This window comes from Babylonia areolata, chromosome 23 (genome assembly GCF_041734735.1).
Source record: "Babylonia areolata isolate BAREFJ2019XMU chromosome 23, ASM4173473v1, whole genome shotgun sequence".
Lineage (NCBI taxonomy): Eukaryota > Metazoa > Mollusca > Gastropoda > Neogastropoda > Buccinidae > Babylonia > Babylonia areolata.
Genome location: NC_134898.1, coordinates 410,001 through 432,208, shown reverse-complemented (window position 1 = coordinate 432,208; position 22,208 = coordinate 410,001). Strand labels below are relative to the sequence as shown.

At 48.0% G+C, this 22,208-nt stretch overlaps 1 protein-coding gene across 1 annotated transcript in view; it reads left to right on the top strand.

Moving 5' to 3' along the window:
* The window catches only part of LOC143298092 (neuromedin U receptor homolog nmur-2-like), a 371,228-nt gene that overhangs the window by 338,920 nt on the left and 10,100 nt on the right, over positions 1 to 22,208 (top strand). The window contains 1 exon segment of the mRNA XM_076610778.1: positions 15,926 to 16,057. Within this exon segment, the coding sequence (XP_076466893.1) occupies positions 15,926 to 16,057 (132 nt within the window).

The window sequence follows — 22,208 nt, the reverse complement described above, 5'->3', positions numbered from 1 at the left end:
TGGAATCAACACTGACCTTTTACCGTCATAAGGTGTTTTCTGGAATCAATACTGACTCTGTTACCGTCATAAGGTGTTTTCTGGAATCAATACTGACCACGTTTCGATCATAAGGTGTTTTCTGGAATCAACACTGACTCTGTTACCGTCAAACACTGACCTTTTTAGCATCATAAGGTGTTTTCTAAAATCAACACTGACCTTTTTAAGAAATGCATAACGAACAAACTGTTTATCTAATGAACAAACTACGTGCACGCACAAAGCATTGTGTCATGTATGACTGTGTTTGTGTATCAGCTGCACAATCCAGCCATGTTAACCCTTTACTGCACAATTCAGCCATGTTAACCCTTTACTGCACAATTCAGCCATGTTAACCCTGTACTGCACAATTCAGCCATGTTAACCCTTTACTGCACAATTCAGCCACTGTTAACCCTTTACTGCACAATTCAGCCATGTTAACCCTTTACTGCACAATTCAGCCATGTTAACCCTTTACTGCACAATTCAGCCACTGTTAACCCTTTACTGCACAATTCAGCCATGTTAACCCTTTACTGCACAATTCAGCCATGTTAACCCTTTACTGCACAATTCAGCCATGTTAACCCTTTACTGCACAATTCAGCCATGTTAACCCTTTACTGCACAATTCAGCCACTGTTAACCCTTTACTGCACAATTCAGCCATGTTAACCCTTTACTGCACAATTCAGCCATGTTAACCCTTTACTGCACAATTCAGCCATGTTAACCCTTTACTGCACAATTCAGCCATGTTAACCCTTTACTGCACAATTCAGCCATGTTAACCCTTTACTGCACAATTCAGCCATGTTAACCCTTTACTGCACAATTCAGCCATGTTAACCCTTTACTGCCGACCCTTGGTGAAATGGGATCAGTGTGGCATGGGGTTTGTAAACACACTGCTACACTTCATGCACGTTTCAATGGTGTCACTGTGTCTGCTGAACACAGCAACAAACCTTATGCAGTCCTGAGGAGAAGACGTCCAGATGTAGAATGGTGACTGACGTCCTGACCAATGAGTTCAGTGCTGTCTCAGTGAGGTGACAGCCCTTCACTGACGTCCTGACCAGTGAGTTCAGTGCTCTCTCAGTGAGGTGACAGCCCTTCACTGACGTCCTGACCAGTGAGTTCAGTGCTGTCTCAGTGAGGTGACAGCCCTTCACTGACGTCCTGACCAGTAAGTTCAGTGCTCTCTCAGTGAGGTGACAGTCCTTCACTGACATCCTGACCAGTGAGTTCAGTGCTGTCTCAGTGAGGTGACAGCCCTTCACTGACGTCCTGACCAGTGAGTTCAGTGCTCTCTCAGTGAGGTGACAGCCCTTCACTGACGTCCTGACCAGTGAGTTCAGTGCTCTCTCAGTGAGGTGACAGCCCTTCACTGACGTCCTGACCAGTGAGTTCAGTGCTCTCTCAGTGAGGTGACAGCCCTTCACTGACGTCCTGACCAGTGAGTTCAGTGCTCTCTCAGTGAGGTGACAGCCCTTCACTGACGTCCTGACCAGTGAGTTCAGTGCTCTCTCAGTGAGGTGACAGCCCTTCACTGACATCCTGATCAGTAAGTTCAGTGCTCTCTCAGTGAGGTGACAGCCCTTCACTGACATCCTGACCAGTGAGTTCAGTGCTCTCTCAGTGAGGTGACAGCCCTTCACTGACGTCCTGACCAGTGAGTTCAGTGCTCTCTCAGTGAGGTGACAGCCCTTCACTGACATCCTGACCAGTGAGTTCAGTGCTCTCTCAGTGAGGTGACAGCCCTTCACTGACGTCCTGACCAGTGAGTTCAGTGCTGTCTCAGTGAGGTGACAGCCCTTCACTGACGTCCTGACCAGTGAGTTCAGTGCTGTCTCAGTGAGGTGACAGCCCTTCACTGACGTCTGTACCTAGTCAGCAGTAGTCAAAGTGGTAAAACAGACACACTCGTTTACAACTCACTACGTTTGTCAAACGATAAACATCTCTCTCTCTCTCTCTCTCTCTCTCTCTCTCTCTCTCTTCTTCTTCTTCTTCTTCTTCTTCTTCACATACGCACATACACATGTGTGTGTATGCGTGTGTGAGGGCATGGTGTAAAGAAGCTTCCAGCTTATCCATTCTACCCGCAATAAAACATTTGTCATTGTCATTGTCATTCTCTCTCTCTCTCTCTCTCTCTCTCTCTCTCTCACGCACACACACATACACACACACACACGCACACACACACACACATACACAAAGGCACCAAATACCCACAAAGAGAGGATGCACCCACACGCACACGCACTCACGCAGGCACGTACACACACACACACACACACACACACACACACATATATATATATATGTATATATATATATATATATATATATATATATATATATATATATATATATATATATATATATATACACGCGCGCACAGCCACACACACACACACACACACACACACACACACACACACACACACACACACACACACACACACACACACACACACACACACACACACACACACACACACACACACACACACACACACACACACTGACCTTCACCCCATTACTTTCCATATTTTCTATATCTCTAAACTTGTGCATCAGGTTTTTTGACAACAAACCGTGGAGAGAGACCTCAGACATATCGACAGACGATGGGTTGACACCAACAAACAGTAGAGAGAGACCTCAGGTATGTCTACAGACGATGGGGTGACACCAGCAAACAGTGGAGAGAGACCTCAGACATAGCAACAGATGATAGGGTGACACCAGCAAACAGTGAAGAGAGACCTCAGACATGTCGACAGACGATGGGGTGACACCAGCAAACAGTGAAGACATACCTCAGGCATGTCTACAAAAGATGGGGTGACACCAGCGAACAGTGAAGAGAGACCTCAGACATATCGACAGACGATAGGGTGACACCAGCAAACAGTGAAGAGAGACCTCAGGCATGTCGACAGACGATGGGGTGACACCAGCAAACAGTGAAGAGAGACCTCAGACATATCGACAGACGATGGGGTGACACCAGCAAACAGTGAAGAGAGACCTCAGACATGTCGACAGACGATGGGGTGACACCAGCAAACAGTGAAGAGAGACCTCAGACATGTCGACAGACGATAGGGTGACACCAGCAAACAGTGGAGAGAGACCTCAGACATGTCGACAGACGATGGGGCTTCCTTGACCCCACAAAAAGGAGTCATTTCCAACAACGTGGGGTCGATCATGATTCGCTTAAAATGACCACATCTTCTTCTAGGTATGTCGAAATCTAAGTGTATGTGCGTATGTGAAGAAGAAGAAGAAGAAGAAGAAGAAGAAGAAGAAGAAGAGAGAGAGAGAGAGAGAGAGAGAGAGAGAGAGAGAGAGAGAGAGAACCTTGCAGTTGTCTGGGTCATATAAGATACGTGATTTGTTGTTGTGTTTTTATCCTGAACGCAGTCACAGGAATTCAGCCCAGACAATGGGACGGAAGTCGGTGTATGCTGTGCTATTTGGGGTTTGTGGCCAACAGATAAATTTACACATGCTTCTCGTGGCTTCTTTGTCGTAATTGTTTTGGGTTCCGACGATCTTGGAGAAACCGCACACATTCTGCAAAGTAACATTGTTGCGGGAAAGAAGAACGTCTCTTTCCCTTTTTATTTATATATCTGCCTCTCTTTTTTAGTCCCCCCACCCCATCCCCCTTTCTCTCTCACAACTGAGAGAGAAAGAGAGGGGGAGAGGGAGAGATAGAGAGAATCAAACGAAAACTGTTGCTGTTCTACCGTTCTCTCTCTCCCCCTCTCCCGCTCTGTACCTGTAGCCTGTGACAGTACAAGGTGTGTTGGGAGATGCTTCATGTCGGCTATAGTGTCAGTACAAGGTGTGTGGGGGAGATGCTTCATGTCTGTAGTGTCAGTACAAGGTGTGTGGGGAGATGCTTCATGTCTGTAGTGTCAGTACAAGGTGTGTGGGGGAGATGCTTCATGTCTGTAGTGTCAGTACAAGGTGTGTGGGGGAGATGCTTCATGTCTGTTGTAGTGTCAGTACAAGGTGTGTGGGGGAGATGCTTCATGTCTGTAGTGTCAGTACAAGGTGTGTGGGGGAGATGCTTCATGTCTGTTGTAGTGTCAGTACAAGGTGTGTTGGGGAGATGCTTCATGTCTGTAGTGTCATTACAAGGTGTGTAAGGGAGATGCTTCATGTCTGTAGTGTCAGTACAAAGTGTGTTGGGAGATGCTTCATGTCTGTAGTGTCAGTACAAGGTGTGTGGGGAGATGCTTCATGTCGGCTGTAGTGTCAGTACAAGGTGTGTAGGGGAGATGCTTCATGTCTATAGTGTCAGTACAAGGTGTGTGGGGAGATACTTCATGTCTGTAGTGTCAGTACAAGGTGTGTGGGGGAGATGCTTCATGTCTGTAGTGTCAGTACAAGGTGTGTGGGGGAGATGCTTCATGTCTGTAGTGTCAGTACAAGGTGTGTGGGGGAGATGCTTCATGTCTGTAGTGTCAGTACAAGGTGTGTGGGGGAGATGCTTCATGTCTGTTGTAGTGTCAGTACAAGGTGTGTGGGGAGATACTTCATGTCTGTAGTATCAGTACAAGGTGTGTGGGGAGATGCTTCATGTCTGTAGTGTCAGTACAAGGTGTGTGGGGAGATGCTTCATGTCTGTAGTGTCAGTACAAGGTGTGTGGGGGAGATACTTCATGTCTGTAGTGTCAGTACAAGGTGTGTGGGGGAGATGTTTCATGTCTGTAGTGTCAGTACAAGGTGTGTGGGGGAGATGCTTCATGTCTGTAGTGTCAGTACAAGGTGTGTGGGGGAGATGCTTCATGTCTGTTGTAGTGTCAGTACAAGGTGTGTGGGGGAGATGCTTCATGTCTGTAGTGTCAGTACAAGGTGTGTGGGGAGATGCTTCATGTCTGTAGTGTCAGTACAAGGTGTGTGGGGAGATGCTTCATGTCTGTGGTGTCAGTACAAGGTGTGTGGGGGAGATGCTTCATGTCTGTAGTGTCAGTACAAGGTGTGTAGGGGAGATGCTTCATGTCTGTAGTGTCAGTACAAGGTGTGTGGGGGAGATACTTCATGTCTGTAGTGTCAGTACAAGGTGTGTGGGGAGATGCTTCATGTCTGTTGTAGTGTCAGTACAAGGTGTGTAGGGGAGATGCTTCATGTCTGTAGTGTCAGTACAAGGTGTGTGGGGAGATGCTTCATGTCTGTAGTGTCAGTACAAGGTGTGTGGGGGAGATGCTTCATGTCTGTTGTAGTGTCAGTACAAGGTGTGTGGGGGAGATGCTTCATGTCTGTAGTGTCATTACAAGGTGTGTAAGGGAGATGCTTCATGTCTGTAGTGTCAGTACAAAGTGTGTTGGGAGATGCTTCATGTCTGTAGTGTCAGTACAAGGTGTGTGGGGGAGATGCTTCATGTCGGCTGTAGTGTCAGTACAAGGTGTGTGGGGGAGATGCTTCATGTCTGTAGTGTCAGTACAAGGTGTGTGGGGGAGATGCTTCATGTCTGTAGTGTCAGTACAAGGTGTGTGGGGGAGATGCTTCATGTCTGTAGTGTCAGTACAAGGTGTGTGGGGGAGATGCTTCATGTCTGTAGTGTCAGTACAAGGTGTGTGGGGGAGATGCTTCATGTCTGTAGTGTCAGTACAAGGTGTGTGGGGGAGATGCTTCATGTCTGTTGTAGTGTCAGTACAAGGTGTGTGGGGAGATACTTCATGTCTGTAGTATCAGTACAAGGTGTGTGGGGAGATGCTTCATGTCTGTAGTGTCAGTACAAGGTGTGTGGGGAGATGCTTCATGTCTGTAGTGTCAGTACAAGGTGTGTGGGGGAGATACTTCATGTCTGTAGTGTCAGTACAAGGTGTGTGGGGGAGATGTTTCATGTCTGTAGTGTCAGTACAAGGTGTGTGGGGGAGATGCTTCATGTCTGTAGTGTCAGTACAAGGTGTGTGGGGGAGATGCTTCATGTCTGTTGTAGTGTCAGTACAAGGTGTGTGGGGGAGATGCTTCATGTCTGTAGTGTCAGTACAAGGTGTGTGGGGAGATGCTTCATGTCTGTAGTGTCAGTACAAGGTGTGTGGGGAGATGCTTCATGTCTGTGGTGTCAGTACAAGGTGTGTGGGGGAGATGCTTCATGTCTGTAGTGTCAGTACAAGGTGTGTAGGGGAGATGCTTCATGTCTGTAGTGTCAGTACAAGGTGTGTGGGGGAGATGCTTCATGTCTGTAGTGTCAGTACAAGGTGTGTGGGGAGATGCTTCATGTCTGTTGTAGTGTCAGTACAAGGTGTGTGGGGGAGATGCTTCATGTCTGTAGTGTCAGTACAAGGTGTGTAGGGGAGATGCTTCATGTCTGTTGTAGTGTCAGTACAAGGTGTGTGGGGGAGATGCTTCATGTCTGTAGTGTCAGTACAAGGTGTGTGGGGGAGATACTTCATGTCTGTAGTGTCAGTACAAGGTGTTTGGGGAGATGCTTCATGTCTGTAGTGTCAGTACAAGGTATGTGGGGAGATGCTTCATGTCTGTAGTGTCAGTACAAGGTGTGTGGGGGAGATGCTTCATGTCTGTAGTGTCAGTACAAGGTGTGTGGGGGAGATGCTTCATGTCTGTAGTGTCAGTACAAGGTGTGTGGGGGAGATGCTTCATGTCTGTAGTGTCAGTACAAGGTGTGTGGGGGAGATGCTTCATGTCTGTAGTGTCAGTACAAGGTGTGTGGGGGAGATGCTTCATGTCTGTAGTGTCAGTACAAGGTGTGTGGGGGAGATGCTTCATGTCTGTAGTGTCAGTACAAGGTGTGTGGGGAGATGCTTCATGTCTGTTGTAGTGTCAGTACAAGGTGTGTGGGGGAGATGCTTCATGTCTGTAGTGTCAGTACAAGGTGTGTGGGGAGATGCTTCATGTCTGTAGTGTCAGTACAAGGTGTGTGGGGAGATGCTTCATGTCTGTTGTAGTGTCAGTATAAGGTGTGTGTGGGAGATACTTCATGTCTGTAGTGTCAGTACAAGGTGTGTGGGGGAGATGCTTCATGTCTGTAGTGTCAGTACAAGGTGTGTGGGGGAGATGCCTCATGTCTGTAGTGTCAGGGGAGATAAGGCAGCAATGACGTCACTCATCAACGCATGTCGGTTGAACCTGGATCATTTGAAGTGGTAGAAGTGTGATGTGTTGTGACATCTACTGTGTGCTGGTGTGGTAGAGTATCTTGTGTGCTGTGCCGGAGAGGAGGTGAGCTCTTTCTAAACGCCGACTATCTGTCTGTCTGTCTGTCTGTCTTTCTGTCTGCCTGTGTGTGTGTGTGTGTGTGTGTGTGTGTGTGTGTGTGTGTGTGTGTGCATTTAAAGTTGTATCCATTCATTTGCTTATGCTTTTTATATCAAGGACTGACTAAGCGCGTTGGGTTATACTGCTGGTGAGGCATCTGCTTAGCAGATGTTGTGTGGCGTATATGGATTTGTCTTGTCCGGACGCAGTGGAACCTCCTTGAAAAATGAACCGAACTGAGACACATGAAAGAAATAGAGAGAACGAGAGAGAAAGAACGAACAAACGGAATTTTATGAAGAGAGGGTAAAGAAATGCATGCAAAATGTGTTTGTTTACATCCGGCCCTTTGGGATCTGGCCCCAAGTATCTTTCTGAACTCATCCATATCTATACTCCGTCTCGCCAGCTCCGTTCTTCCTCTGATACTCGACTTCTCAGGATACCTCACGTCAGAAGTAAGACCTATGGACACAGATCGTTTTCTTTTCAATCGCCAAAGACGTGGAACAAGCTCCCTGATAACCTCCGTCACTCTGATTCCCTCGCATCTTTTAAATCTCGTCTCAAAACTCACCTTTTCCCTCAGCAATAAGTTCAATTGTGGCAGGTCCACAACTACATGCATGTATATGAATGTGTATTGTGTGTGCGTGTGTTTATGTAAGTTTGTGCCTGCCTATGTGTGCGTATTTGTTAGGGTAGCTGTTAGATACACATGTATGTTAAAATGTATGTATGCAGTGTGTGTGTGTGTGTGTGCGTGCGTGCGTGTGTGTGTGCGCGTACGTGCGTGCGTGCGTGTGTGTGTGTGTGTGGTCACATTTTGGTGTGTGTATGTAACATAGATATAATGTTTTATGTTATCAAAAGCGTTTTGTAAAGCACCTAGAGCAGATTCCTGGATAGTGTGCTATATAAGTATCCATTATTATTATTATTATTATTAAGAGAGAGAGAGAGAGAGAGAGAGAGAGAGAGAGAGAGAGAGAGAGAGAGAGAGCAGGAAGTTGATGTGAATTCTTTGCTAACAAGCCTTGCACGGTCTGCAACGACTGCATTCTCTGGCACGTGCGTGCAGATATTGAGCAGCTCCTGAAAAGCACGCCTACATTCCAGAGCCAGGATTCCCGAACATGTCTGTAAATGGCAGGCACACATAGCACCACGCTGGTGGGGGTATTACAGACAGGGATGACTGGTGCACAATACAGTGAGGGGGGGGGGATAGGAAGTGATGACTGGTGCACAATACAGTGAGGGGGGGGGGGATAGGAAGTGATGACTGGTGCACAATACAGTGAGGGGCGGGATAGGAAGTGATGACTGGTGCACAATACAGTGAGGGGGGGGGATAGGAAGTGATGACTGGTGCACAATACAGTGAGGGGGGATAGGAAGTGATGACTGGTGCACAATACAGTGAGGGGGGGGGGTGATAGGAAGTGATGACTGGTGCACAATACAGTGAGGGGAGGGGGGGGGGTAGGAAGTGATGACTGGTGCACAATACAGTGAGGGGGGGGGGATAGGAAGTGATGACTGGTGCACAATACAGTGAGGAGGGATAGGAAGTGATGACTGGTGCACAATACAGTGAGGGGGGGGATAGGAAGTGATGACTGGTGCACAATACAGTGAGGGGGGATAGGAAGTGATGACTGGTGCACAATACAGTGAGGGGGGGGGGGATAGGAAGTGATGACTGGTGCACAATACAGTGAGGGGGGGGGGATAGGAAGTGATGACTGGTGCACAATACAGTGAGGAGGGATAGGAAGTGATGACTGGTGCACAATACAGTGAGGGGGGGGGGATAGGAAGTGATGACTGGTGCACAATACAGTGAGGGGGGAGGGGGGATAGGAAGTGATGACTGGTGCACAATACAGTGAGGGGGGGGAGATAGGAAGTGATGACTGGTGCACAATACAGTGAGGGGGGGGGGATAGGAAGTGATGACTGGTGCACATTACAGTGAGGGGGGGGATAGGAAGTGATGACTGGTGCACAATACAGTGAGGGGGGGGGATAGGAAGTGATAACTGGTGCACAATACAGTGAGGGGGGGGGGATAGGAAGTGATGACTGGTGCACAATACAGTGAGGGGGGGGGATAGGAAGTGATGACTGGTGCACAATACAGTGGGGGGGGGGGATAGGAAGTGATGACTGGTGCACAATACAGTGAGGGGGGGGGGGTAGGAAGTGATGACTGGTGCACAATACAGTGAGGGGGGGGGGGATAGGAAGTGATGACTGGTGCACAATACAGTGAGGGAGGGGGATAGGAAGTGATGACTGGTGCACAATACAGTGAGGGGGGGGCAGATAGGAAGTGATGACTGGTGCACAATACAGTGAGGGGGGGGAGGATAGGAAGTGATGACTGGTGCACAATACAGTGAGGGGGAATAGGAAGTGATGACTGGTGCACAATACAGTGAGGGGGGGGATAGGAAGTGATGACTGGTGCACAATACAGTGAGGGGGGGGGGGATAGGAAGTGATGACTGGTGCACAATACAGTGAGGGGGGATAGGAAGTGATGACTGGTGCACAATACAGTGAGGGGGGGGGGATAGGAAGTGATGACTGGTGCACAATACAGTGAGGGGGGGGGGGGATAGGAAGTGATGACTGGTGCACAATACAGTGAGGGGGGGGGATAGGAAGTGATGACTGGTGCACAATACAGTGAGGGAGGGGGATAGGAAGTGATGACTGGTGCACAATACAGTGAGGGGGGGGGGCAGATAGGAAGTGATCACTGGTGCACAATACAGTGAGGGGGGGGGGGATAGGAAGTGATGACTGGTGCACAATACAGTGAGGGGGGATAGGAAGTGATGACTGGTGCACAATACAGTGAGGGGGGGGGATAGGAAGTGATGACTGGTGCACAATACAGTGAGGGGGGGGGGCAGATAGGAAGTGATGACTGGTGCACAATACAGTGAGGGGGGGGGATAGGAAGTGATGACTGGTGCACAATACAGTGAGGGGGGGGGGCAGATAGGAAGTGATGACTGGTGCACAATACAGTGAGGGGGGGGGATAGGAAGTGATGACTGGTGCACAATACAGTGAGGGGGGATAGGAAGTGATGACTGGTGCACAATACAGTGAGGGGGGATAGGAAGTGATGACTGGTGCACAATACAGTGAGGGGGGGGGATAGGAAGTGATGACTGGTGCACAATACAGTGAGGGGGGATAGGAAGTGATGACTGGTGCACAATACAGTGAGGGGGGATAGGAAGTGATGACTGGTGCACAATACAGTGAGGGGGGGGGGGATAGGAAGCGATGACTGGTGCACAATACAGTGAGGGGGGGGGGGATAGGAAGTGATGACTGGTGCACATTACTGTGAGGGGGGGATAGGAAGTGATGACTGGTGCACAATACAGTGAGGGGGGGGGATAGGAAGTGATGACTGGTGCACAATACAGTGGGGGCGGGGATAGGAAGAAGTGATGACTGGTGCACAATACAGTGAGGGGGGGGATAGGAAGTGATGACTGGTGCACAATACAGTGAGGGGGGGATAGGAAGTGATGACTGGTGCACAATACAGTGAGGGGGGGGGGAATAGGAAGTGATGACTGGTGCACAATACAGTGAGGGGGGGGATAGGAAGTGATGACTGGTGCACAATACAGTGAGGGGGGGGATAGGAAGTGATGACTGGTGCACAATACAGTGGGGGGGGGATAGGAAGTGATGACTGGTGCACAATACAGTGAGGGGGGGGGGATAGGAAGTGATGACTGGTGCACAATACAGTGAGGGGGGGGGATAGGAAGTGATGACTGGTGCACAATAAAGTGAGGGGGGGGGGATAGGAAGTGATGACTGGTGCACAATACAGTGAGGGGGGGGGGATAGGAAGTGATGACTGGTGCACAATACAGTGAGGGGTGGGGGATAGGAAGTGATGACTGGTGCACAATACAGTGGGGGGGGGGATAGGAAGTGATGACTGGTGCACAATACAGTGAGGGGGGGGGGATAGGAAGTGATGACTGGTGCACAATACAGTGGGGGGGGGGATAGGAAGTGATGACTGGTGCACAATACAGTGAGGGGGGGGGGATAGGAAGTGATGACTGGTGCACAATACAGTGAGGGGGGGGCAGATAGGAAGTGATGACTGGTGCACAATACAGTGAGGGTGGGGGGGGGGATAGGAAGTGATGACTGGTGCACAATACAGTGAGGGGGAGGGGGATAGGAAGTGATGACTGGTGCACAATACAGTGAGGGGGGGGGGGGATAGGAAGTGATGACTGGTGCACAATACAGTGAGGGGGGGGGATAGGAAGTGATGACTGGTGCACAATACAGTGAGGGGGGGGGGATAGGAAGTGATGACTGGTGCACAATACAGTGAGGGGGGATAGGAAGTGATGACTGGTGCACAATACAGTGAGGGGGGATAGGAAGTGATGACTGGTGCACAATACAGTGAGGGGGGGGGGGGATAGGAAGTGATGACTGGTGCACAATACAGTGAGGGGGGATAGGAAGTGATGACTGGTGCACAATACAGTGAGGGGGGGATAGGAAGTGATGACTGGTGCACAATACAGTGAGGGGGGGGGGATAGGAAGCGATGACTGGTGCACAATACAGTGAGGGGGGGGGGGATAGGAAGTGATGACTGGTGCACATTACTGTGAGGGGGGATAGGAAGTGATGACTGGTGCACAATACAGTGAGGGGGGGGGATAAGAAGTGATGACTGGTGCACAATACAGTGAGGGGGGGGGGATAGGAAGGAAGTGATGACTGGTGCACAATACAGTGAGGGGGGGGATAGGAAGTGATGACTGGTGCACAATACAGTGAGGGGGGGATAGGAAGTGATGACTGGTGCACAATACAGTGAGGGGGGGGGGATAGGAAGTGATGACTGGTGCACAATACAGTGAGGGGGGGGAGATAGGAAGTGATGACTGGTGCACAATACAGTGAGGGGGGGGATAGGAAGTGATGACTGGTGCACAATACAGTGAGGGGGGGGGATACGAAGTGATGACTGGTGCACAATACAGTGAGGGGTGGGGGGGATAGGAAGTGATGACTGGTGCACAATAAAGTGATGACTGGTGCACAATAAAGTGAGGGGGGGGGATAGGAAGTGATGACTGGTGCACAATACAGTGAGGGGGGGGGGATAGGAAGTGATGACTGGTGCACAATACAGTGAGGGGTGGGGGGGATAGGAAGTGATGACTGGTGCACAATACAGTGAGGGGGGGGATAGGAAGTGATGACTGGTACACAATACAGTGAGGGGGGGGGGGGGATAGGAAGTGATGACTGGTGCACAATACAGTGAGGGGGGGATAGGAAGTGATGACTGGTGCACAATACAGTGAGGGGGGGGATAGGAAGTGATGACTGGTGCACAATACAGTGAGGGGGGGATAGGAAGTGATGACTGGTGCACAATACAGTGAGGGGGGGATAGGAAGTGATGACTGGTGCACAATACAGTGAGGGGGGGGGGGATAGGAAGTGATGACTGGTGCACAATACAGTGAGGGGGGGGGGATAGGAAGTGATGACTGGTGCACAATACAGTGAGGGGGGGGGATAGGAAGTGATGACTGGTGCACAATACAGTGAGGGGGGGGATAGGAAGTGATGACTGGTGCACAATACAGTGAGGGGGGGATAGGAAGTGATGACTGGTGCACAATACAATGAGGGGAGGGGATAGGAAGTGATGACTGGTGCACAATACAGTGAGGGGGGGGGATAGGAAGTGATGACTGGTGCACAATACAGTGAGGGGAGGGGATAGGAAGTGATGACTGGTGCACAATACAGTGAGGGGGGATAGGAAGTGATGACTGGTGCACAATACAGTGAGGGGGGGGGATAGGAAGTGATGACTGGTGCACAATACAGTGAGGGGGGGGGGATAGGAAGTGATGACTGGTGCACAATACAGTGAGGGGGGGGATAGGAAGTGATGACTGGTGCACAATACAGTGAGGGGGGGGATAGGAAGTGATGACTGGTGCACAATACAGTGAGGGGGGGGGGGGATAGGAAGTGATGACTGGTGCACAATACAGTGAGGGGGGAGGGGGGATAGGAAGTGATGACTGGTGCACAATACAGTGAGGGGGGATAGGAAGTGATGACTGGTGCACAATACAGTGAGGGGGGGGGATAGGAAGTGATGACTGGTGCACAATACAGTGAGGGGGGATAGGAAGTGATGACTGGTGCACAATTCAGTGAGGGGGGATAGGAAGTGATGACTGGTGCACAATACAGTGAGGGGGGGGGGATAGGAAGTGATGACTGGTGCACAATACAGTGAGGGGGGGGGGATAGGAAGTGATGACTGGTGCACAATACAGTGAGGGGGGAGGGGGGATAGGAAGTGATGACTGGTGCACAATACAGAGGGGGGAGGGGGGATAGGAAGTGATGACTGGTGCACAATACAGTGAGGGGGGAGGGGGGATAGGAAGTGATGACTGGTGCACAATACAGTGAGGGTGGGGGGGGGGGATAGGAAGTGATGACTGGTGCACAATACAGTGAGGGGGGAGGGGGGATAGGAAGTGATGACTGGTGCACAATACAGTGAGGGGGGGGGATAGGAAGTGATGACTGGTGCACAATAGAGTGAGAAGTGTGGGGGGACGGGGGGGGGGAGGTATAAGTGATGACTTGATGTGATAGGTACTGATGACATGAATCAGAAACTTGAGCTTACAGCAAGTCATCATTAATCAAAAACTTGGGCTTACAGCAAGTCATCATTAATCAGAAACTTGGGCTTACAACAAGTCATCATTACTTACAGCAAGTTATCGTGAATCAGAAACCTGGGCTTACAGCAAATCATCATTAATCGGAAAATTGAGCTTAGCAAGTCATCATTAATTAGAAACTTGGGCTTACAGCAAGTCATCATTAATCAGAAACTTGGGCTTAGCAAGTCATCATTAATCAGAAACTTGGGCTTTGCAAGTCATCATTAATCAGAAACTAGGGCTTAGCAAGTCATCATTAATAAGAAACTTGGGCTTACAGCAAGTCATCATTAATCAGAAACCTGGGCTTACAGCAAGTCATCATTAATCAGAAACTTGGGCTTAGCAAGTCATCATTAATCAGAAACCTGGGCTTTGCAAGTCATCATTAATCAGAAACTAGGGCTTAGCAAGTCATCATTACTTACAGCAAGTCATCATTAATCAGAAACTTGGGCTTAGCAAGTCATCATTAATCAGAAACTTGGGCTTTGCAAGTCATCATTAATCAGAAACTAGGGCTTAGCAAGTCATCATTACTTACAGCAAGTCATCATTAATCAGAAACTTGGGCTTTGCAAGTCATCATTAATCAGAAACTTGGGCTTTGCAAGTCATCATTAATCAGAAACTTGGGCTTACAGCAAGTCATCATTACTTACAGCAAGTCATCATTATTCAGAAACTTGGGCTTACAGCAAGTCATCATTACTTACAGCAAGTTATCATGAATCAGAAACCTGGGCTTACAGTAAGTCATCATTAATCAGAAATTTTGGCTTACAGCAAGTCATCATTAATCAGAAATTTGGGCTTACAGTAAGTCATTAATCAGAAGCGCTCAATAGCAGGCGTCAGTTGCTTAGAGTTTGGGCTCAGACCGAGGATAGGCGCTATATAATTATCCATATCATATCATTATGTGGAGATGGGGTGTTGTCGAGGAGTTCAGTGTTTCCACCTTTCTGGAGCTCCATTTCAATAAATGACATTTTGCCTGTCTGCGATTGCGCCCTGGGTAATCTTTTGGATGCATGTTTCTATGTTACACACAGAACGTCCATGGCCTCTGCTTGTGTTCGTGAAAACAGTCTTAACGCTTTTGACATGTGGTAGTGTATAAACACCTCGAATCCCATGACGAATATTGTACCATTGTTTTGATGGGGTTTTTTGTTTTGTTTTGTTTTTGACAAGTCAAGTCGGCCTCGCCAAAATTTCAGAACGATAGCAGTGTATTCACGTCAGCAACGTTCAGGATTCGTGAGACATTGCTTGCTGTAAAAAAAAAAGTTGCAAAATGTGTTGTCCAAGTCTCCCAAATTGAGTTGTTGACCCATCGTTTTGGGGGAGGGGGGGAGAGAGAGAGAGAGCGTGTGTGTGTGTGTGTGTGTGTGTGTGTGTGTGTGTGTGTGGTGTGTGTGTGTGTGTGTGTGTGTGCGCGCGCGCGCGCGCGTGTGTGTGTGTGTGTGTGTGTGTGTGTGTGTGATATCGCACACGTGGTTGACATAAGCGTCCATGGAGAATGCTTGTTAGAAGGCAAGGTTTTTAACAGACTCGGGAACGACATATTCATGGCCAGAGATGGACATGGGGGTCAGAAGGCAGAAAGACATAGAGGAAGATGTCACCTGAATGATGTTTGATTTGGTGTCACTGGCGGCAGTGTGCTTGCGCTTTTCCTCCTTCATCTTCAGCTTGTTCTAACTCATCCACGAAGCCACATCCTCTTTTTTGTCTTTTTCAAACTGCGGGCAAGAGTTGGAAAGTCTGATTATGATATTTATATGAATGATGTGTGTGTGTGTGTGTGTGTGTGTGTGTGTGTGTGTGTGTGTGTGTGTGTGTGTGTGTGTGTGCAGTGGCGGTGGTGATCGCCTTCTTCCTGTGCTGGGCCCCGTTCCACACCCAGCGCCTGATGACCATCTACATGCCGCCCACCGCCTGGACCCCCCACCTGCTGCAGGTACAGACCTACATCTTCTACATATCAGGTAGGTGCTGGCATGCCATTGTGTACATTTCAACTGAATCATGTTTGGCTATTTGGACAGTATTAGTACTTGATGTCGCGCCATAGATATGTTGTTTTTGTTGTTGTTATTATGTTATCTTTATGTTTTTATCGTGTTTATTATTGTTGCTGATTTTGTTGCTAATCTTCTTCTTCTTCTTCTTCTTCTTCTTCTTCTTCTTATTATTATTATTATTATTATTATCATTATTATCATTATCATTATATTTATTGTCTATGCTTGTTATCATTACTATCATAATTATGTTTATCTTTATATTTATTATTTTGATTATTGAAATGGTCTGCACATCAACAAGTGGCTTAATGTATGGTCTGCACATCAACAAGTGGCTTAATGTATGGTCTGCACATCAACAAGTGGCTTAATGTATGGTCTGCACATCAACAAGTGGCTTAATGTTAAACAAGGTTCGTTTTCTTCCAAGTGGTGAGGCCATTACTGACTGTACCTCTAGCATGAAGGTAGAGCTGTAGGACTGAATTCACTGCTTACCTGTCACTGGACAAGTAGAGCTTCATTGACCGTTGGTTAGCTGTCACTGGACAAGTAGAGCTTCATTGACCGTTGGTTAGCTGTCACTGGACACGTAGAGCTTCATTGACCGTTGGTTACCTGTCACTGGACAAGTAGAGCTTCATTGACCGTTGGTTACCTGTCACTGGACAAGTAGAGCTTCATTGACCGTTGGTTACCTGTCACTGGACAAGTAGAGCTTCATTGACCATTGGTTACCTGTCACTGGACAAGCAGAGCTTCATTGACCGATGGTTACCTGTCACTGGACAAGTAGAGCTTCACTGACCGATGGTTACCTGTCACTGGACAAGTAGAGCTTCATTGACCGTTGGTTACCTGTCACTGGACAAGTAGAGCTTCATTGACCGATGGTTGCCTGTCACTGGACAAGTAGAGCTTCATTGAGCTTCATTGACCGTTGGTTGCCTGTCACTGGACAGGTAGAGCTTCATTGACCGATGGTTACCTGTCACTGGACAAGTAGAGCTTCATTGACCGATGGTTGCCTGTCACTGGACAAGTAGAGCTTCATTGAGCTTCATTGACCGTTGGTTGCCTGTCACTGGACAGGTAGAGCTTCATTGACCGATGGTTACCTGTCACTGGACAAGTAGAGCTTCACTGACCGTTGGTTGCCTGTCACTGGACAAGTAGAGCTTCATTGACCGTTGGTTGCCTGTCACTGGACAAGTAGAGCTTCACTGACCGATGGTTACCTGTCACTGGACAAGTAGAGCTTCATTGACCGTTGGTTGCCTGTCACTGGACAAGTAGAGCTTCACTGACCATTGGTTACCTGTCACTGGACAAGTAGAGCTTCATTGACCGTTGGTTAGCTGTCACTGGACAAGTAGAGCTTCATTGACCGATGGTTACCTGTCACTGGACAAGTAGATCTTCACTGACCGTTGCCACCTTTTCCTATGTGGAGTGCCCCCAACGCCCCCACCCCCACCCACTTTTTATTTATCTATGTTTAAACTCAAGTATATCTGTCAGTCTAGAACGTTTTCTCCGACCCTCTCTTCATTTTGAATTTTGACTCACACCCATCATACACACACACACACACACACACACACACACACACGTGTCACACTGGTGTGACGGGAAGTGACGTGAAGAATGGCGGCCAGATGACGTGCCAGTGGTTCTCCCAGAACCCACATCCTGTCAAAGTGATCCGTGAAATGGCTGTACTTGGGAAGCGGTATTTGCTGAATATTAGCCCCTCTGTCTGTCAGTCTGTCTTTGTCTCGTTCTCTCTGTCTCTGTCTGTCTGTCTCAGTCTTTCTGTCTGGCTGTCTCTGTCTGTCTGTCTGTCTCTATCTGTGTGGCTGTCTGTCTGTCTCTGTCCGTCTGTCTCTGTCTCGTTCTCTTTGTCTGTCTGTCTCTGTCTGTCTCTGTCACTCTGTCTCTGTCTCTCTCTCTCTCTCTGTCTCTATGTGTCTGTCTGTCTGTCTGTCTGTCTGTCTCTCTCTCTCTCTCTCTCTCTCTCGGCATGTATTGCCACTGCTGTCTGTTTACTGACTCTATAATCCCCCAAGCAGGGACTATTGCCCATTCTGAATAAAATTCGCTTTCACTTCCCCCCCGCCCCCCCTTCCCCCTCCATTTCTTGCCCTTGTAAAAGACACAGCTGTGCTTACAGCGCTACCCTTCTGGAATAAAAGAAATGGGGTCGGTTCGGTTTGTTTGTCCATTTACATTTTTTATCCAATTCTGAATCCTGGAAAGCGATAGTGCTGTACTGAATTGCACTCCTGTTCACTGCACTGAAAGACAGCCACAGACAAAGGCTGACTCGGCGCCATTGGCTTGAACTTATATTTTGTTGAATATTAACGAGGTGACAGGCCGTCTCAAAGAAAGTTGGAAGTTCTTTTTGCCTGTTTCCAGTTCCGGAGTCTGGAACTAAAATGACTTCAAGTTTGTGTCTGTGTAAAGTTGCATGTGCTCTCTCTCTCTCTCTCTCTCTCTCTCTCTCATTCACCACCCTCCCCCCCCCCCCCGCCCCTCTGCTTTTAAACACCAACATGAAAATACTATATCCATAGAAGCTGAATTAGGTGCGTCTTTAAATTATCTTTAAAAAATTGAGAAACCCTGGGATTTTCTTAGGGACAGAAGCAGGGAGTTTCAGACTGTGGGGGCGAAGACAAAGATTCTTTTGCCGAAGGTCTCGGTGGGGCAGCGAGGAACTGTCAGCAGAGAGATGTCAAATGAGTGCTGAAGGTCAACGCGATGACCGTGGACTCACAGCAGAGAGATGTCAAATGAGCGCTGAAGGTCAACGCGATGACCGTGGACTCCTAACAGGAAGAAGAAGAAGAAGGACGGTATGGATGGGGAAGATCTGAAAGATGCTGGGGCGTATTGTGACAGAGACACTGAAAGCAGAGACGAGACAAGGAATTTAGTATTGAATTCTATTTGTATTTCTTTTTATCACAACAGATTTCTCTGTGTGAAATTCGGACTGCTCTCCCCAGGGAAAGCGCGTCGCTACACTACAGCGCCACCTTTTTTTTTCTTTTTTTGGTTTTTTTTTTCCTGCGTGCAGTTTTGTTTGTTTTTTTCCTATCGAAGTGGATTTTTTACCAGGAACAACCCTTTTGTTGCCGCGGGTTCTTTTACGTGCGCTAAGTGCATGCTGCACACGGGACCTCGGTTTATCGTCTCATCCGAATGACTAAAAGACCTTCATTTGAGGTGATCGCAGGGGTCAACCCGCCTGGAGTGCAATGGACAGGCCTCGCCCTTGGAGAACCCCCTTCTTGATCAGGGTCTCTCCCGTGTCAGGTAAGTCGTGTAGCCCGTGAAGTGTTCTCAGCAGTACCGTTGACCTCTTGTGCCTGGCTTTACGGAGCAGAGAAGGACTGCATGCTTCTGATGCGTTGTAGTTTAATTCGGGTTTTTTGTTTGTTTTGTTTTGTTTTGTTGTTTTTGTTGTTGTTGTTTTGTTTTTTTGTTTTTTGTTGTTGGTTTTTTTGTTGTTGGTTTTTTTTTGGGGGGGAGGAGACTACCAGTGGAACAGCTAGGAGAGACTTACAGACTTACAGTGGAACAGCTAGGAGAGACTTCCAGTGGAACAGCTAAGAGAGATTTACAGTGGAACAGCTAGGAGAGACTTACAGTGGAACAATCCAGACGATATGAATGAAACACCGAGTCTGGTGGAGCCAGCAGTAGCACAAGTTAATTTCCATGTGGATTAATAAAGTGTTATTGATTGATTGATTGATTGATTGATTAAGGAAGGAGCGAATCTACGCAGCTGACAGAACAGAGTGTGGCACAAGTGTTTGACACGTGCATCCATAGACAGTGTTTCATCCATGTAGATGCCGAGGTTTCTGACAGACCGGGAGAAGGGTGTGCCACAGCCGGAGATGGACATTGGGGTAGTGACCGGGTCATCTTTGGTTTGGTGCCAATGGCAGTCAGCTCGGTTTTACTCTGTCTTCAACGTGTTCTGACCCATCCTCTCAGCCACATCCTGGATACATTTCTTTCAAACTGCGGGCAAGAGTTGGGAAATCCAATAGAGATGTGGAGCTGGGAATCGTCTGCAAAGAGATGGTGAGAGTGACTTGACTGACAAATGACAGTGCCAAGAAGCTTAGGAAGATCTCATGACTGTACACTTTCCAGAATCATCTTTCTGTACATGTGTTGATGATTGTTTAGAAATGTCTTTCATCTCAGACCTGGGGTTTTCTGACGATTGTTTAGAAATGTTAGAATGGGGGCTCTCTGATGATTGTTTAAAAATGTCTTTCATCTCAGACCTGGGGGCTGGCTCTCTGAGGATTGTTTAGAAATGTCTTTTATCTCAGACTTGGGGGCTCTATGATGATTGTTTAGAAATGTCAGACTGTGGGCTCTCTGATGATTGTTTAGAAATGTCTTTCATCTCTGACCTGGGGGCTGTCTCTCTGATGATTGTTTAGACATGTCAGAGTGTGTGCTCTCTGAGGATTGTTTAGAAATGTCTTTCATCTCAGACCTGGGGGCTGGCTCTCTGATGATTGTTTAGAAATGTCTTTCATCTCAGACCTGGGGGCTGGCTCTCTGATGATTGTTTAGAAATGTCTTTCATCTCAGACCTGGGGGCTGGCTCTCTGAGGATTGTTTAGAAATGTCTTTCATCTCAGACCTGGGGGCTGGCTCTCTGATGATTGTTTAGAAATGTCTTTCATCTCAGACCTGGGGGCTTTGTAATGATTGTTTAGACATGTCAGAGTGTGGGCTCTCTGATGATTGTTTAGAAATGTCAGACTGTGGGCTCTCTGATGATTGTTTAGAAATGTAATTCATCTTAGACCTGGGGGCTGGCTCTCTGATGATTGTTTAGAAATGTCATTCATCTCAGACCTGGGGGCTGGCTCTCTGATGATTGTTTAGAAATGTAATTCATCTCAGACCTGGGGCCTGGCTCTCTGATGGCGGTGGTCGAGTGGTTAAAGCGCTACATTCCCACACGAGGTTCGGCGCATCTAATGGATTAAGGATGGACACTTTTTTTTCCGAACTCTCTGTCGCCTGAAACCCCCACGTGTGTGTATAGCCATGCAAGTGATCCAACACGCAATGTGAAGACCCTGTGACTGACGTCAGGGATGGGTGGGTGGGCTGTGGAAACAAGAACATACCCAGCATGTACACCCTCATCAGCGGAGTCTGGCTGGCTGAATGACGGGGTAAAATGTCAAGACCATTCGTACGTACGAGGGAACGTGGAAGAGGCTGCCCTCGAACGCAGAAGAAGAAGAAGACGGAGAAGAAAAGAAAAAAAAAGATGATGAAGAAGCTGAAACTGTGCGTATGTTTGGTTGAGTGTTTATTTCTGAAAACGCCACAGAAAGGACAGATTCCCATTGCATGAATCCAGTCTCGTTTCTTCTACAAAACGTAATCTTTGAAGAAAAGAATAACAGAGTCGATCTTCCCCAGGAAAAAAAGCAGACCTTGTCTTCAAGGAAAACAGCCGGAGATATTTGGCGTCTGGTACGTCCTAACAGACAGATTGTGGGGGAGGGGTATGTGGGGGAAAGAGCACCGTTTGTGATGAATGGGGTCCATGAGAGATGATGAGTTATTTGTGGTGGTCCAGACAGGCAGGGAAGGAGGCCCTGCTTCACCCTGCCTTCTGTCAACACAAAAAGCACTCTGTTCCCACCAGATCAGCCACCTCACCCCCCCTCCCTCTCTCTCTCTCTTTATCTATCTATCTATCAATCAATCTATCTATTTATCTACATATCGGTCTGCCTGTCTGTCTGTCTGTCTCAATATTTCTGACTATCCATTTCACTTTCTGTATTCTTCTCCCTCTCACTCTCTCTCTCTCTCTCTCTCTGATTGGAATAAATGTGCAGAGATGGATGGGGAAATCAGAAGCAAACAAATAGCAGAATGGTACAGAGAGCTGACACAGCACTACACATGGTGTCTGACACAGCACTACACATGGTGTCTGACACAGCACTACACATGATGTTTGACACAGCACTACACATGGTGTCAGTATTGAGCAGACAGCTGACACAGCACTACACATGGTGTCAGTATTGAGCAGACAGCTGAC